Below are 16966 nucleotides of genomic sequence, written 5' to 3'. Positions count from 1 at the left end.
TTTAAGACAACAAAACAGCAACAAATAGGTTTCTCTAGAATAAGTTTATATAATCAATGTCTTAGGGCAATACATTAGCTGAAATTGCAGTGTCCTAGCATCACTTAAACAGGCCATGGTTTAAGTGTGCAGAAACTGTGCCTAAAGCAACAGAACGGGTCTTTCCTGTAAAGTTCTTCATCTGCCAGAGCTGGAACATTTTGAGACTTTCTGCTCCAACAGTCTGACAAACATCAAATGTTATGTACACAGCAGTGCTAGTTAGATCAGCCGGTACTTATATATACTTATATATACACTATATTCATGGGGACGGGTCAGACTGTGCTGGCATTTGTGTTTATTATGAGTTCCTGATCATTTTATATTATCAGAAACTCATAACAGAAGTTGTCTGGGTAGTCATTCAAAATGTGCGAACACAGATATTTCTTTAACAACAACCGCGGCTGCAACACAATCAAGCTAGCTGAGCTCGTTGTAAGATAGTTAACACCCATCGTAACTTTGTGACCAAAAACCAAAGATGGTCTGTTGTCACGTCACATGACCACCTCATTATTTTGGACAAGTGTTCCCAACTTTGGGAAATGTATAGCAGCATGTATATACTTATATGCTGTCATTCGTCCCCGCACTGTCTCTAAAAAGTGGAAGACTGCATTCCCCAGAGACCTTTTGCATGGTCACATGGTCTGATGACACATGTGATTTGCATCAGAAGTTCCCACTTTATTGTCAGCGTTTATGTGCTGCTCTTTATGTATTTGCTGTTGATGCCTGAAGAAGGTTCCTGACTACTACTAAGTCTACTTGAGTTTAAAGCAAAAAAAGAAAAAGAAGCAAATAGAGCCATTGTGTTTCCTGATCAGTGTCCTTTGTTTACAATACTCCTGTTAAGTTATCACACTGATTTATAAATGTTTAAAAATGCTCATGGTGCGATCAACACACAGCCATGTGACTTAAGATCAAGGAAACAGGTCTTTTCCCATAATAACAAGATAATGTGCATTTCCAAAGCTCTTAATAGACAAGTATTAGATTTGTTGTGACAACATGTATGTGCTTATGACAAAGATAAATGTATCTTTATAAAGTGTTAAGTACTTACCCTATTCTGGAAAAAGGATGCATGAAAATGTGCTGTTGTTGCTGATATCGATATCAAACTAATTTCTTCTGAGCTAGGATTATGTAAATAAACTTTCTCCATTTTTGGCATTCCAACGGGCCTGTAAAGGAAGAAAAGAAGCCTTTGTAAGAGCAAGTAAACTTAAATATATTTTACACAAAGATCAAAACTTAATTTAAACTTTAACAGAGGATGCAAGACACCAAAACTTAAAGAAGGGTCAACTAGTTTGGTGAAGAATTTAACTTTAAAAACAGACCAATTATGTTAAGATTTTTAATGACAGTAAGGACTAGAAGAGAGATGGGAAACCTGAAGAAGGGTTTGGAGCATCAAGAGTCAGAGTTTTCAAAGTAAAATGCCAGACACAATCTTCCTGTGTAGCCACTCAACAGAGATTAATGATGCTTTTTTTCTCCTCTAGATCTAAATTGTTTATTTACTGTAAAGGACATTATAAGTGTTTTGCATGTTCAAGCCCACTCAAGGGACTATAGCTGCTGCACTTTACATTGCTGCCAATCAACTTCCAGAACACACCAGAAACACTTTGATTTCCTACCTGTGGTTTCCTTCATTTCAATATGAAAATAAACTCGTAGTTGGGGTTTCTTTATAACTCTCCCTGCTTGAAAAGGCATAACTGTGCAATGACAAAGCCATGCCATTATTATTATGTTCACTGTGACAGATTACTTCTAAGCCTAAAATATCTATTGTATGGCCGTTTGAACAAAGTGGATAATGAGGCATGTGTTGTTCCTGCAAACGCAAGTGAGGCATATGTAAACATGTCAATCATCTCAACATCTTATGTGGTGCATCTAAAGTTGAGCCTCTATCAATGGGCTGATCCCACCCTGCCTTCATTTACAGTGTATTAGAGACAGGGTGTGAATGTCTCAAGGTTTCATTTTCATGCCCTCAAAACATTCACAGCTGATAAGTGGATTGTTTATTGAGGGAGCAGGACAGGCTGAGACAGCTGGGTCTCTCGCTGTGAGTTGGTGTAGGGGTACGGCGCTCTGAGAGCTACTGAATCATTTGCACTGCACCCTGGGTACAGTGGTAGGCCGCACTTGAAGCTGGGTCATACTACATGGGTGTGCACCTACTCTCAGAGTGGAATGTGATCTATGATGTCTGGCCTAGGTGAAGCTAGGTGCTGGTGCTGGACTAAAGAATGTTGTTTTGTTAAGTGCATTAAATGTCTCCACTGCAATCTATTCATTGTTGACAGGCTGAGGTCACCTCAGCTTAACTCAAAAGTTTTACCTTACACATTATATAGAGAGCTATAGGACATACTGACTGAGCATCTGTCAACTGTCCACTGGGTTTTTAAAAATGTCGATTCATATCATATTAAATAAAAAATATTTTTCTAGTAAAATAGTTTGTCTCTTCATGTCAAAAAGAGAAAAGCTACTAAAAATTGCTAATAGCATGTGTCAAGCAACGTGAAATGTAACCAAAACAGATTATACCAAAACAATATAGAATAAATAGAATAAAATAATACATTTTTGTGACAATATATCAAACACTCACTGTTCATGAAAGTCCAACATTGGAGGTTCAAATCGTATAGGTCGGCAGTTCCCACGGTGCGGGGACGTGCTGTGAGAGACAGGAAGATGTGACAGCAGCAACAGCAGGATAGGAAAAATAGTATCCATTTGTGTGTGCATTTCCAACAAATGAGAAGCTAAACACACAAGCACAGATGTCACAGTCTGTGTCCACGTTTTTCTAACACTGCATTAAAACGGCCATGGGACCACTCCCATCTGCGCTGCCCTTTTTCCATACGTGGAGTCTCCATGAAAATCCATAAACTAAATAATTAGAAAAGAAAATCAACCGTCAAGAAAAAACCACCCTATCTTTTCTTGTCACCTTCAGAGTGCCGTCTAGCTCACACGAAGGCAACAACTAAGCACAGAGTGCTACACCCGCCTGGTCTTAGGACACAGGCATAACTCACCAAACCTGTTCAACAACAGGTGTATTTTAACAATAGACAAGGCCGTCCCAAAAGAGAAGCAGCTCTTCTCTGGCGGAGGTGAGAGCCTTTATCTAAATCTCATGGAAAGAGAAGTTCATCAGTGATACAGGTGTGGTGCGTGGCCAGGTATGCAAGTCATTTGATAGATGAAAAAGCAGAGGCATCAACGTCACATGCTCATTTTGACATTTTGAACGATTTGTGGAAAAGTTAAGATAGCCACAAAGATGTTACATGCAAGGGAAACACAACAGCTGAAATGTTTTATTCTCCCATATTTGGCCCCAGAATTGATGTGGCAGTGCCCAACACCACCCACTAACACATCACTCACTTGTATTCACTCTAACATTACCCTGGAGTCAAGACAATTGACCAGAGATCAATTTCACCTATTTACTACCAGGCCTGAGCGTACGGGAGCGGACAATGGCTGTAGCACTGAGCTCCAATAGCAGGGCTGACTCAAGACGGGATGGATTTCCATCCCCTGAGGCGCACTGTAATCCACACAGAGCCCCGACCATGCAGTGTTCCTCCTGGATAATCTGTCATCTACAGTCTGTCCTCACTTCTCTCATTAATATAACAACTACTGACAAAATTCTTGTGGGATTAGGGATTCAAATGGATCCTGGCTGTGAATTCTGTGCGGCCTTTCACTCTGCGCTTCGGAGCTAATGTGTTGAATGTCAGTGTGTAATTGGAGTAGCCGGGGAGATCATGGGGAGGGCTGTGCCTCTTGGCCTCTGATCTGCATATGTCCAGTGTCAGGCAATCCTTAAGATGAGTGCATAAAAAGTGACTGCAAATAGCATTTTAAATCCAGTGGAAGTGACTGGCATGGTGACAACTTTCTTCACAAAAGAAGAACACACTGAGTCATAAACAGGAGATTATAATTAACAGCAAAAAGATTTCCAAATACTGCGCACGCACGCACGCACGCACACGCACGCACACACGCACACACACACGCAGGGAAAAAAAAGGGAAGTTCGACATTAAAAAACCTGAATCCACACAGTCAAACAGCAAAAATACCCTTCCCCCCTTGAGGGGAGTGGTCATGCTATGTCTGTGCAAGATAACCCTTTTATGGATTAGAACACACAGACAAAACACACGTGTAGAGTAGGAACAGAGTATCGATCTTAAGTGGAGGCTGTGACACAAAAACATGATGTTCAAAAGCCAACTGGCTGATTTTTACACATTTCCTGCCTTGGAAACAGTGTTTATTTGTTCAAGCAGTACCTGTTGGACAGCCCTTACCAGCCAGTCACACACTGAAGACACACACTTAATACTGCAAAATCTTTGCAGGATTCAAGCATTTTAGTGGACTCATTATAAAGTTCTTAGACAGTCACTATAATCCTCACCATGACAAGATTTAAGAGCATGATGTCTGTCTGTGACTGACAATACAAAGCAAACTTCCCCAAAGCACTCCTATGTCAGTTATCTTTGTCTCTGCAGTCAAAGCATTTAAGCAATCCTGACTAGGAGGCAATGTGACGTAAACCAAGAACCCTTGTAAGGCTCCACTGGTCCCTGCTGCCTCGTCAGTGTGGGCACAACCTCTCACGATAACCGTCTGTGCGGTCTGCCCGGCTGCTAGACTCAACTCTTCAAAGCAGTGGCGGCAGGAGAGAGGCACGCTGTGGTCAGGTCTAACGACAAGCGACGCAGAGCGAGTGGTTTCCCTGACAACTCGTGTCAGTAACAGCACACGTTTCAGAGGTCTGAGGGGGTCGGTGCATATGGGTGCCATCTCAGGAAAGAAATGGAATCTATCTGGCTCTTAACTGATTTCATGCTATTAACGAAATGTGTTTGTGCCTTTAAGTTGTTGTGTTGCCTTGTGGGCTCTGGCAGCTTGTGATGATGATGCTCTAGCTTTTTATCTTTGGTTGTTAACTGATACTTTGTAGCATGCCACATGCAATAAAATTCCCTCCCAGGTTTGTTAGCCTTGACAAAAAAAACATTCTGTACTTGCTTGTCCACATGACCCCAGGGACTGATAATGAATTTGCCAATTTATTACAGTGTCAGCAGCATCTTTGTTGTCTTGTCAATTAATTCAAGGACTCCTCGGGCTACACTATATAAGCTCAACTTTACATTTAGCTTGGAGCAACACAGAACACGCAAAAGAATGCGGTCCAGGTACTATGCAACCTGTATTCTTTATGTAGTAGATGTACAATAGCAGCACGTGCCTATACCCACCCACACTGACATAATAGTATTTAACCACACAAACATATTTCATTTGAGATTGCTGCTGCACAAGTGAGAAGAATATTTAAGAAGTAAAAAATAAAAGCTTACCTTTGTTGATGATATAAACTAAAATCAATGTCAGACTCTGCCTGCAAAAACAACAGAGATATAAGCAATCATTTCAATGTGATTTAACAAGACAGTACATTATGACAGTCAATGGCAGGCCTCATTTACACCATTTCCTGCTCTGTAATGGTGTAAATGTTTCTGTGTATGTGGTAAGAAATAGCACAGTTTTAATGGCAACAACAAAGAGGAAGAAAAATAGCACGTACCTGTAAAAGGCTTCCCTCGCCAAAATGTAAAACTTCTAGAATTGTGTCTGACTGGATGAATGCTGCAAAAATAATAACAGGAAGATCCTATGAGTGTTATCATCATCATCACTTAACCACAGAGTGAAACGCTTATTTTTTCAGCAGTTTTGGACATTTAACACTTGTGAATACAGGAACATATAGCAGAATTTTACAAGTCTGAAAATAGCTTCAACTAGTAACTCCTCCCAAAACAAAGTCATCTATCGTGGCCATTATACCTGAAACACAAAGTTATATTGCTAGTGAAGATAACTCCCTACTTGAACTTTCATCTCTAGCACTTTAAGAACAGACAAGAGAAGATCAGGTCTGTGTTCATATTCTGCTCGACTTGGTGTGGAAGTTTGGCAGCTTGTACCAAGAGGAAACATTTCATCTAGCACTACGAACACACAACACACTCGTCTGTTTCACAGGGCATTACTGTCTATGAGCCTCACCTTGAATTGTTTCCAAGACAGAATAAACTTAAGTCAATACGCCCTAATAAATCCCTGGCAATCACAGTATTATCAATAGGATTTTCAGGACAAGGTGTTTCTTGCATTGACTGTCATATGACTCATTCCAAGTATGAATCGACAAGCTTGGAGAGCCTAAAATTCAACTCAGTACTCAGCATTTATTACGCTTTCACTCTACTGAGAAGCTTTGCACCTGACACCACCGAAATCCCCCTGCTTGTGCAGCAAGTTCAACCTTTGCAGATCATGTTCACAGCACACTTTCAGCTTGGAAACCTGTTACTATGTTGACATGTATGGACAAATCAAACTGCTGAATTTAATTAACTACCGCTGGATACAATGCGTGTTTTAGATTATAATGCAACAGCAGTTCCAGGTGATCTAATCACTTGATGCAACAACTCACAGTTTCATTTCCTTTTTATATTTCACTACCGGAATTACACAAGTACATCACAAACAGCTAACATTAGAGCTATTCTGTAATGGCTGAATCTGGTCAGAGGGGTAATGAATATTTCCAAGTTCAAGTCACCGTTTATGTGTGAGCGGTGAGAAATAACTTCCTACCGTCCCTGAAGAAGAGACGAGACTAAATAGTGGACAGCCACAGTGAAAGTTACAAGTCTACACAAACTTAAGGGTTTTCTATAACTTTAAAACATTACTTCTCGTCAGGCTGTTAGATGATTTAGAAAACTGCTGTCAAAATACAACAAATAGGAAAAAATTCAAAATGCCCTCAACAAAAAATACACTTCCTCAATCTGCACTAACAGTGAGTCTAATGGTTGCAACTTATGGCCGAGGTTTGGGTTTTGTTGGCGATTTCCAAACTGAAAGGAAGTTTTATCATTCAGTCACTTTCCCTGGCATGGACCTGTGTAAATCTGTACAGATAGTCGGGTAGTGAGGTGCAACTGGCAGTGATCTTTGCTAAGTTTGTAGTGTTGACTTTGCTAGAAGCATGACTTCCCAGTATTTGCCAAACAACCCATGCAATGCTGCCTTTATCAGTCAAAGGATTTCTTGTAAAAATGAACGCTTGGATTATGCTTCAGGTTTATGGAACTAATGTAAACCATTTATCGGCACCACACGTTTCAAAGCTGGCACAGTTTATCTCGGACGTGGACTGCAGCTGTCTTATCACTGTGAGCTGACACGATCAGTAGATCTGACAGCTGGACACTTCAGTCCGCTGGATAAATAACATGCGGCTGTCATTTGGCCTGTGAACCGATCAGTGCCAAGCTGGAAACAAACCAGGGTCCAAATCAAAACTCTGTCAGCCACGTTTACAGTCACCTGACTGATTCAAACATTTCCTTTATTGAGCCCAGAATGAGGAAGTTATGTTACGCAGCCTGCCAGCGACGGGGTGGCAATATTGGCATTCATTTAGCCAATCTGACATCTATTACCTCCAGTGCACTACAATCACACCGTAGCTCTTGTCAGCTAACATTAGTACTAGCCATGGTGCTAACAAGCGGCTCTTTCCGTCCCTGCTTTGGACTATTTTGTATGTTTGTTGGGCGGAGTGTTAGCCGAAGTTAGCCATATATGGAAGGGATGACAACATAACAACAAGCTGTAGACGAAGCTCACATTTAGAGTAACGTTAAAGGCCACATATAAGCTAACTAGTGGTAGCACTTTCCCCCTCCACTAACGCTGTGCTTTGTATCAATTCAACTGTCAGCTGTGACTCGTTAATGGTGGAGAGGAACAGCTACCATTGAGCGGTGCTGGGAAGGTATTAATGTTAGCGAGGTAACTTAGCGGGCTAGCTGTGATAAAGTTGGCCCGTAGAGGTAACCTCAACCCACACTTCACACAAATGTCTACGGAAGTTAGCGCTAGCTAACGCGGACGTAGCCAGCTAAGTTACAAACCTTGTTTATTGGCCCGCGTCGTGTGAATAAAAGCAATAAATAACATCCTCAATAATCCGATGCATGGTGTTCTTGTTCTTGTGTGAGAGTGGCGACAACTCTGGGCTCTCTCTCGACTCGCCATGCTGCAGATCTTTCTGTTACGATAACAACCGAGCGAGTGAGCGGACATGCCCGTGTAAACCTCTGCTGACTCTGTCAATCATAGCCGTGGAGAAAAAACCCGAAGTGCACCGAGCAGAAGCTCACTGCCGAACAGGACGTCGGCCTCGCTTCTTCTTCTCTTCCTCTTCCGCTTCATGGGTGCCGCGTCACGCGTTCACCCGCACAGCGGTGTATACTGCAGCCTGCTGCAGCGGAGGGAGAGGGGGAGAGCAGGGGAGAGAGAGGGGGAGAGAGGGGGAGAGAGAGGGGGAGAGAGAGGGGTGAGAGAGGGGGAGAGAGAGGGGGAGAGCAGGGGAGAGCAGGGGAGAGAGAGGGGTGAGAGAGGGGGAGAGCAGGGGAGAGAGAGGGGGAGAGCAGGGGAGAGAGAGGGAGAGCAGGGTGAGAGAGAGGGGGAGAGCAGGGGGAGAGCAGGGGAGAGAGAGGGGGAGAGCAGGGGAGAGAGAGGGAGAGCAGGGTGAGAGAGAGAGAGGGGGAGAGCAGGGGAGAGAGAGAGGGGTGAGAGAGGGGTGAGAGAGGGAGAGCAGGGGTGAGAGAGAGGGGGAGAGCAGGGGAGAGAGAGAGAGGGAGAGCAGGGTGAGAGAGAGGGAGAGCAGGGTGAGAGAGGGAGAGCAGGGGGAGAGAGAGGGGGAGAGAGAGGGGGGAGAGCAGGGGAGAGCAGGGGGAGAGAGGGGGGAGAGCAGGGGAGAGCAGGGGAGAGAGAGGGAGAGCAGGGTGAGAGAGAGAGAGGGGGAGAGCAGGGGAGAGAGAGAGAGGGGGTGAGAGAGGGGTGAGAGAGGGAGAGCAGGGTGAGAGAGAGGGGGGAGAGCAGGGGAGAGAGAGGGAGAGAGAGAGGGAGAGCAGGGTGAGAGAGAGGGAGAGCAGGGTGAGAGAGGGAGAGCAGGGGAGAGAGAGGGGGAGAGAGAGGGGGAGAGCAGGGGAGAGCAGGGGAGAGAGAGGGAGAGAGAGAGGGAGAGCAGGGTGAGAGGGAGGGAGAGCAGGGGAGAGAGAGGGGGGAGAGCAGGGGAGAGAGAGGGAGAGAGAGAGGGAGAGCAGGGTGAGAGAGGGAGAGCAGGGGAGAGGGAGGGGGAGCAGGGTGAGAGGGGGAGAACAGGGGAGAGAGAGGGAGAGCAGGGTGAGAGGGGGAGAGCAGGGGAGAGAGAGGGAGAGCAGGGTGAGAGGGGGAGAGCAGGGGAGAGAGAGGGGTGAGAGCAGGGGAGAGAGAGGGAGAGCAGGGTGAGAGGGGGGTGAGAGGGAGAGAGGGGGGCAGCAGGGGGAGAGCAGGGGTGAGAGAAGGGTGAGAGGGGCAGAGGGGGGCCAGAGGGGAGTGAGCCCCACTGCCCATCTGTCTTATTAATGGGGTTTATTCATGTTTGTGCTGTTTGATTGCTCAGTGATATTTACTGGGTGCTCTAATCCACCACTAATACTGCCATGTTTTACTGTTAACTGGTAATTCAATAGTTCCTTAATTGATTTAAATCATTACAAATATGAATTTCTCTAGTGCTGTCTTTTTTTATTCAAACTTCATTAAATGCATTCACTCATTAACTGTCCTTAAACACAGATACTTGTACTTTACTAGAGTATTTCCTACTTTTTACAGTTTTAGCTTCCATTATCAGTTTTTCATTTTCACATTAATTCTTTGTTTTATTTTATTTTATTTTATTTGATCCCAATTAGTTTCCTTCCTTGCTAATCTCCATCGGGTCTAAAATAGTAAGAAATCGCAGACACAGACACAGTGGACAACTGTAAGCCCAGTGAAAGAACCAATGAATGAAGGATTTACTGTAATAGAAATCGAGATAAATAATCTTTTATATTTAAAATAATACAAGTGATGATGAAACTAGTTTAATGGTTAATGGTTGACAGCAATAAAGGCAGTTTATTGCTGATAGTTGAAAATGATGGATAAGATTGAGGATAAACTTAGATAGTATGAGACCAGTGAGCCTATAGGAAATGATAAACCATGGTGTCCTTATAAATTGTCTCTTAAAGCTGATGGTTGATTGTGTGGTGAACCAAAACCCCTTTGATGTCTGATTTATAATTTTTTATTAATATCGACAGCGAATGATATTTTGCCACCTTTATTTAGACTTAAAGGACTATGTTCTGACATCTACTACCATCATATCAAATCACTAAAGAGCACATGCTGAGATAACACAAACTTATTACTTGTTTGATAATTACAAGAGTGACAAAGGTTGTTTTCTGCTGGGTGCCACACCTCTTCCCATTATCAGAACAACACTGTCAATATGTTTAAGACAGAGGAGGATCAAGAGTTATTCCTGTCTAATGTTGAGCCTTGCTACAGTAATTGCCCTGTCACTGATCACATATTAAAAATCATGTTGCTATACTCTCTATCCACCGCAGTTCAGTCATTAGTCATTAACATGTCACTATAATACTTTTTGTTGTGGCAAATTGTATGTCTTGTAAATCCTAATGTTTCTGCAAATACAAATGTTATTATTTTATAATTAAATGTAGGCTTTTCTTCATGTTTTTTCAGGTCTGTTTCAGAAATGAAAATCACAATGATTCAAGTTCCTTTTTTTCAAGCTAGTTCTGGCGAGCAGCTGCCCAGGGTCTCCAGGGGACTTGAAAGCCCCAGTTTATTCCATGTCATTTGGGTCTAATTTGATTAATTGCAAATTAGCTGTTCCATTTGTATCACTGGTAACATCTTTGTTTACCCTGCTATTTCATGTCAAAATGTCTGCTGTAAAGAAGGTCTATTGTTTTGGTTTATGTTTTGCTTATTTATTAAGTTGTGTTTTATCAAACTGCTTCCAGTTTTTCTGTGTGTGTCAAGTAATTGCCACTCAGAAAACCCGCAGGGCGGGGCAGTATTATTCCATCCACAGTACTGCAAGGCTGCAAACTACAACTGTTTTTATTATGTGTACATCTGACAATTTAGCCGTCATTGTTGATTGTTTAGTGAATAGAGTGTCAGAGAGCAGTGGAAAACACCCATCATTATTGTCTGAAACCAAAGTTAACATATTCAAATAACTCTTGCATAATTATTCAAATAGACCAACAGTCAAAAACAGAGACACTAAGTTTGCTATCATAGAAAAAGAGCGAGTCTTGCAAATATTATCATCTTAAAAATGACTTACACGATTAAATAAATTATCAATCAATACATTTTCTGTCAATCAACTATTTGATTAATAAACTTATAATTTCAGTTCCAGAACACAGGTGGGTTTGCCCGGAGGAATAATGAAACTGTCTGCATATAGTGGGGTTAATAGGGGCCCAACAATACATTTTTCCCTGGTTCCATAGCTTGAGGATTGTATGTTAGTGTTGGCGGATTCACTTTGAGTGAATTTGTCTCCATACAGCTCTACTTTGGTTTCACCTTGTGTTTCACTCACTCATGTAACCTGCAAATTGTCGCCCCTTCATTCCACTGCACTCATGCATACACGTGGACATCCCTGCACTCCCTGTTCCCCAACCACATGCCTCTGACACACCTGGTAGAGATCTGCTGTCTACTGAATGAACTCACTCTTCTAATGTACGTGTTTGTTGCTGTAGCCTGTAGGTGCTGGCCTGATGGATGGAGCACAGGGAGAGCGGAGGAACGGGAATTGTACCTGACAGCAGAGTACATTGCCAGAGGGGTTGTAATAAATGTTCACATTCAAGTTTGTGTGAAGCAAGCATCAGCAGCAGCAAGACACATTTTGGAGCTGATTTATTGCTGCGTGTCACCTCTGAGACAAACTTTACTCATAAACACAATGAGCAGTTGGGATGGTTAGAATATTTAGGCAACATGCTGGATAGCAAACAAAATACTGTTTGTTTACATCAAACCTGTTGTCTGATATTTCAGTGACAGCTGAACAAGCTCTGGTATGGGAGTTTCTTCAGAACAGGTTAATTATAATTACTACCCTGTCATTATTGGGGAGGTGTATAAACAAGTTAGACAATAGATTGTGGCAGATCACGTCAGGCCTGATCACGCCATTGGTAGAACTGTGAGCAACCAACAAGTAAAACTAGATTTATTAAAGTGGTGCCAAATACAGTCTTAAACTCATTATAATGTGGTTAAATGTAAAGATTATCAACAGCTTTGATCATTTCCTTTTGTAAGTAATATTAGCTTTTGAAATAACATTGAAATCATATGTCATATCGATATCTAAACATGATAAATGAATGACTACATTACATAGTTGCGGGGGCAGGTGCATGAATACTAGCTCACCAAAATGACAATTACATTATTACACCCCTGCTCATATGACACGTCAAAATGTCACTGTGTCAAAGCCATCATTAAACCACCTTTAAGGACACATTGGGGGGCTGAGTGTGATTCCTTAAGCTTCCTGCAGAGGGCACAAATGTACTAAAATGAACCCCACAGCCTTTTCTTAGATATCACCATTTTGCCAGAAAACAGTTAAGCATTTGAATTTGCTTGCTCCTTGTCCAAACATATGAATCTATTAATAAAAGTGAGAATATGATAAAATGTAAGTTGTGGGAGCTCTTCTTGTGTGGTAAATATGACTATAAAGCATTGCATGTTTTCAACAGCTGATTTTAATTTGTACATTTGTACCAACCTTTTGAAGACATTACCATCTTTAGTTAAGTGTTGCTTTGATTTTTCACCCATATGGACACACTATCTTCCCATTTACTCACTTCTTACATTAATGTACTGCATGGTACATACCTGTGCATACTTCACTATTTCCCTTTACATATCTACATTCACTGTGTGTATATTCCCTCCGGTTATTCCCACTTCTCACCTATAACATTCAAATGAGGCACCTTGCCATACCAATACATAATGAAATCTACAGCACATGCTAGATTGGATTGCGTCCTCACTAAGACCAAAAAAGTGGTCTTCACACTGGTTTAAAAATACTGCTGTTGGTTTATAAAGCACTGAGTGGTTTAGGGCCCAAATACATTTCTGATCCTCTGCTTTGTTATGAACCATGAAGACCTCTCAGGTTGTCTGCGACAGGTCTGCTTCCTGTCAGAGTTAACTAAACATGTAGAAGCAGCTCTCGGTTTTTATGCACCACATATCTGGAACAATCTCCCAGAAAACTGCAGGTCAGCTTGAACTCTATTAAACATTTTCTAACCAACACTTTTTACTGATGTTGATGTTTTTTTAGATCTTGTCTTGATGCCTTTCACATTTTATGGAAAGCCTTGTCTTGTTGTTGAAATGTGCTATACACACAAAATTGCCCTGCCTATCTATTTCTGCATCCCATCATTGCGAGCTCACTCTGATTTGACCCTCTGTTCATTCTTGCTGTGTTCTTCAACCTCTTCACATGCTGCAGATACATCTGAATGGATCCTCAACCGAAGGGTCAAGCAGCATGTGATGTGAATGTGATTGTAGGGGAGAATTGTGAATGTGAAGAAAAGAGCCAACATACAAACGCTTGTGCTGCCGACTAATTGCAAGTGGGAACAAACATCACAAGTGTGGCTGATTGTGGCACAGGTAAAACCACTGCACAATCAGAGGATTAGGAAACAAACAAATCAATGAAAAACTCTCATGCATGTAGGGACTGTAGACTAGAGTTCAGGTTTTCCTCATTTCTGGCATGTTGTGTTTGACGTCTAAGGCCAACAGATTTCTCCTTGAGGTTGTTATAGCAACCCTGTGTAAGTGTTTGGCTGAGGATAAATCATCCTCTCTGTTCAGTATAAAACAATGACAAGGTACAAGTTATCATCCCCAGCATCTGATGAACAGGGTACAACTCATCAGCACAAGAGGACTCGCAGCAGCGCCACGGCCACTTAAACCGATATTGGCTGCCAAGACACATCTGAGGGCCTACTTATTATGTAGCTTGTGCTCTAATGTTACATTACAGGCATGTATGGTATGTTTTATCCTTTTTTCATTACAAATATGATTTCATGTTGTTGGTTTCTTTGGTAAGTAAGTCTATTTAACAAGAACTTTTTGGCACTTTGACTCAGCTTTGAAATAACTGAATTACTAATATAAAGACCTATATAGAGATGGTCACTCCCATTCACCCTCTCAACGCATTTCAAAGCACGTACCAATCTGCATAGCAACAGTGTACAGTGATGTGTTTACTCTCTGGACACACATTAGCCAGAGACTGAGACGATGTTTCCACTTGGGGTCTCACTACTGACTATCCTGAAATATGCCTTTTAACTTACAGAAAATACATAAGTATTTTTAAACACAGCTATAATCTGTATTTATTTTATATCAACAGTGGATCACATATACTTGGAGTGGCTGGTTTTCCCCACTTGCAGTTTTAATGTTTTGGTTGGCTGTTTTTGTGCTGGGTATAATAGACTCTGGCTTTAGCCTACACCTTTTCAGCCATTGCTATTATCTGTATTTGACATTTATTCATTATTTGGTGGTTGTTTTGTGGAGCCATTTAGTTATTTTGTTTTAGTTTCTAATTTGCAACTCCTACGGAGCCCCTAAAGGGACATGGAAAAAATAAATAAAAATGAAACGTTTCTAGTGCGCACTAGATACTATCTTGTGCACTAGATCCGTTTCTAGTGCACACAAGATATGGATGGAGTGTTGTGGCAATCAACACATGGCTCATGTGAATATTAAAATTAGCCATGTGTTGATAGGTCACAACACGAAAATGTAACCAATGAAATTACTTATTTTGACACACATTTTAAGCCAATAAGTATTAAACTAACAAGGTAATGTGTCAAAAGGCGGACTGTTTTTGTTATTTTCTCAAAAGGAGGACAAATGAGTGTCCGGCTGCAGGACAGGGCATTTAAATGTGGACTGTAACAAAAGAGGTTACAGATTAATTTACATTTATTTTTTAGTTACAGACAAATTAGTTTAATATTCATTTGAATATTAAAATTAGCCATGTGTTGATTCGCCACAACACTGATGTATCTAGTGCACACTAGGTAGTACTAGGTAGTATCTACACAAGATAGTATCTAGTGCTCACTAGATACTATCTAGTGCGCACAAGATAGTATCTAGTGCGCACTAGAAACATTTCTTTTTTTTTTTTTCCCCCATGTCCCTTTAGGGGCTCCGTACAACTCAGCATTTGGAATAGTAAAGAATATAAATAATCCTATAGGGTTTCACTTATACCAGTTTTCTTTACTGTGATGTGAACTGCTAACATGTCAGAAAGGTGGATATCATTTCCCCTGGTTCTTACGGTTAAGAACATTAAAATACACACGTTAGCCATGCTAGCCCCATGGCTCTTTAGATGGCAATGTTGGTCTGTTGCTGGTCCATACTTTGGTCCAGACTGAAAAATCTCCGTTATTTCTTTGATTGACAGCCACAAAGTGTATTCATGGTCCCCAGAAGATGAATCCTGCTGGTGATTGCGCCACCATGAGGTCTTTACTTCTTGGCTTTGAGTGACAACAATTGAATGGATTGCCATGAACTTGTTCCCCTCAGGTTTAACTGTAATAACGTATCTTTTAATCTAGTTCCATTATCAAGTCAAAAACTACTACTAATTACTACTAGTACTAATTAGCATGTATGTTGTATGTATGCATGCTAACATGCTAAACTAAGAATGTAAAAAGGGTAAAGCCTAAGTACAGCCTCACAAAGATGCTAACATGGCTGTAAACTCTTGGCTCCAGATCTCTGAATCACTGCCTACATCGAGTCCTTTCAGCAATTCAAATAGCCTTATTAAACAGTGATTTAAATAATGAAGTGAAATTTAAATGGCAATTCAGTCTGATTATCAGGCTAATTCTGCTGTGGGTTTGGAAATGAATCCTCTCCACACAAACCCAGCCAGGCTCCTCCACCGCTGTTTGCCAGTATTGTTCTCCTGCTCTCTGATTTAGACCCCAGAAGCTTTACCCGTTGTCTCATGGAATCAGACAGAATTGGACCTGTGAGCAGACATTATGAATAACTATATAGAAATAGCCAATCTTGGGGCTAATCGTCTTGTGTGCTTATAGAGGCATCAGTTTTAAATTGAGACTGTTTTATGACCAGTTAAAAAGTCCTTGTGCTACATCTAGCGTGGTGACATTGGGAGAGAAGATTTTAGAGCACACCATTCAACTTTACAACAGCATACTCTATGGTGAGCATCTTCTGTCACTTTTCTCCTCTCCTTCTTTTCATGTACACGAGCTACAGAGGAGCGTGTGCTACCAGCTGGCGATCAGGCCTGATTAGACACTCATCACATTAGTTTGGATTCAGCTCATTGTTGAATGGCTGAGGGTTATAAATGAAGGGGCTGCACAGTCTGATTGACTTGGAAATGCACACAAAAGCCAGCATGCAGTAGACAATTGTTGCACTGTGTCACGCTGCACTCTGAAAAAGCAAGGGTTTAGGATGCAATAATTACCATGTGCCTTCTGGCAGAGTAAAGAGGCTTTCAATAGATCTCTATGCACCTGGAGACAGTCCTAAACCTAATGAGGTTTGGACAAGGGGAGAGTGATTGGTCTACCACTGATTGCTTTTATTTTACCACAGCAGCATCTAAGTGAATTAAGGGATTCTGGCTATAGCTTTACATGTTTTCTGTCCACATATTTTATGTATTGTCTGTAACAGTTGGTTTGAACAATGATCCGGTACTTAAAAGGACACAATGCTACAA

General features: G+C 41.6%; 1 protein-coding gene across 2 annotated transcripts in view; it reads right to left on the bottom strand.

The window, feature by feature from the left end:
* The window catches only part of tmem131 (transmembrane protein 131), a 30149-nt gene extending 21745 nt beyond the window's left edge, over positions 1-8404 (bottom strand). The window contains exons 1-5 of one of the 2 annotated variants that reach the window (XM_051376062.1): positions 8124-8404; positions 5714-5775; positions 5484-5524; positions 2687-2755; positions 1115-1235 (exon numbers count right to left, since the gene is read on the bottom strand). In XM_051376062.1, coding sequence (XP_051232022.1) covers positions 1115-1235; positions 2687-2755; positions 5484-5524; positions 5714-5775; positions 8124-8295 — 465 coding nt within the window. In that variant the 5' untranslated portion in view covers positions 8296-8404. The remainder of the gene's footprint in view (positions 1-1114; positions 1236-2686; positions 2756-5483; positions 5525-5713; positions 5776-8123) is intronic. The other variant, XM_051376061.1, reaches the window with a different exon arrangement.
* Between the last annotated feature and the right edge of the window lie 8562 nt (positions 8405-16966).

Source organism: Dicentrarchus labrax, unplaced genomic scaffold (genome assembly GCF_905237075.1).
Source record: "Dicentrarchus labrax unplaced genomic scaffold, dlabrax2021, whole genome shotgun sequence".
Classification (NCBI taxonomy): domain Eukaryota; kingdom Metazoa; phylum Chordata; class Actinopteri; family Moronidae; genus Dicentrarchus; species Dicentrarchus labrax.
This window is presented reverse-complemented; position numbering and strand designations above follow the sequence as displayed.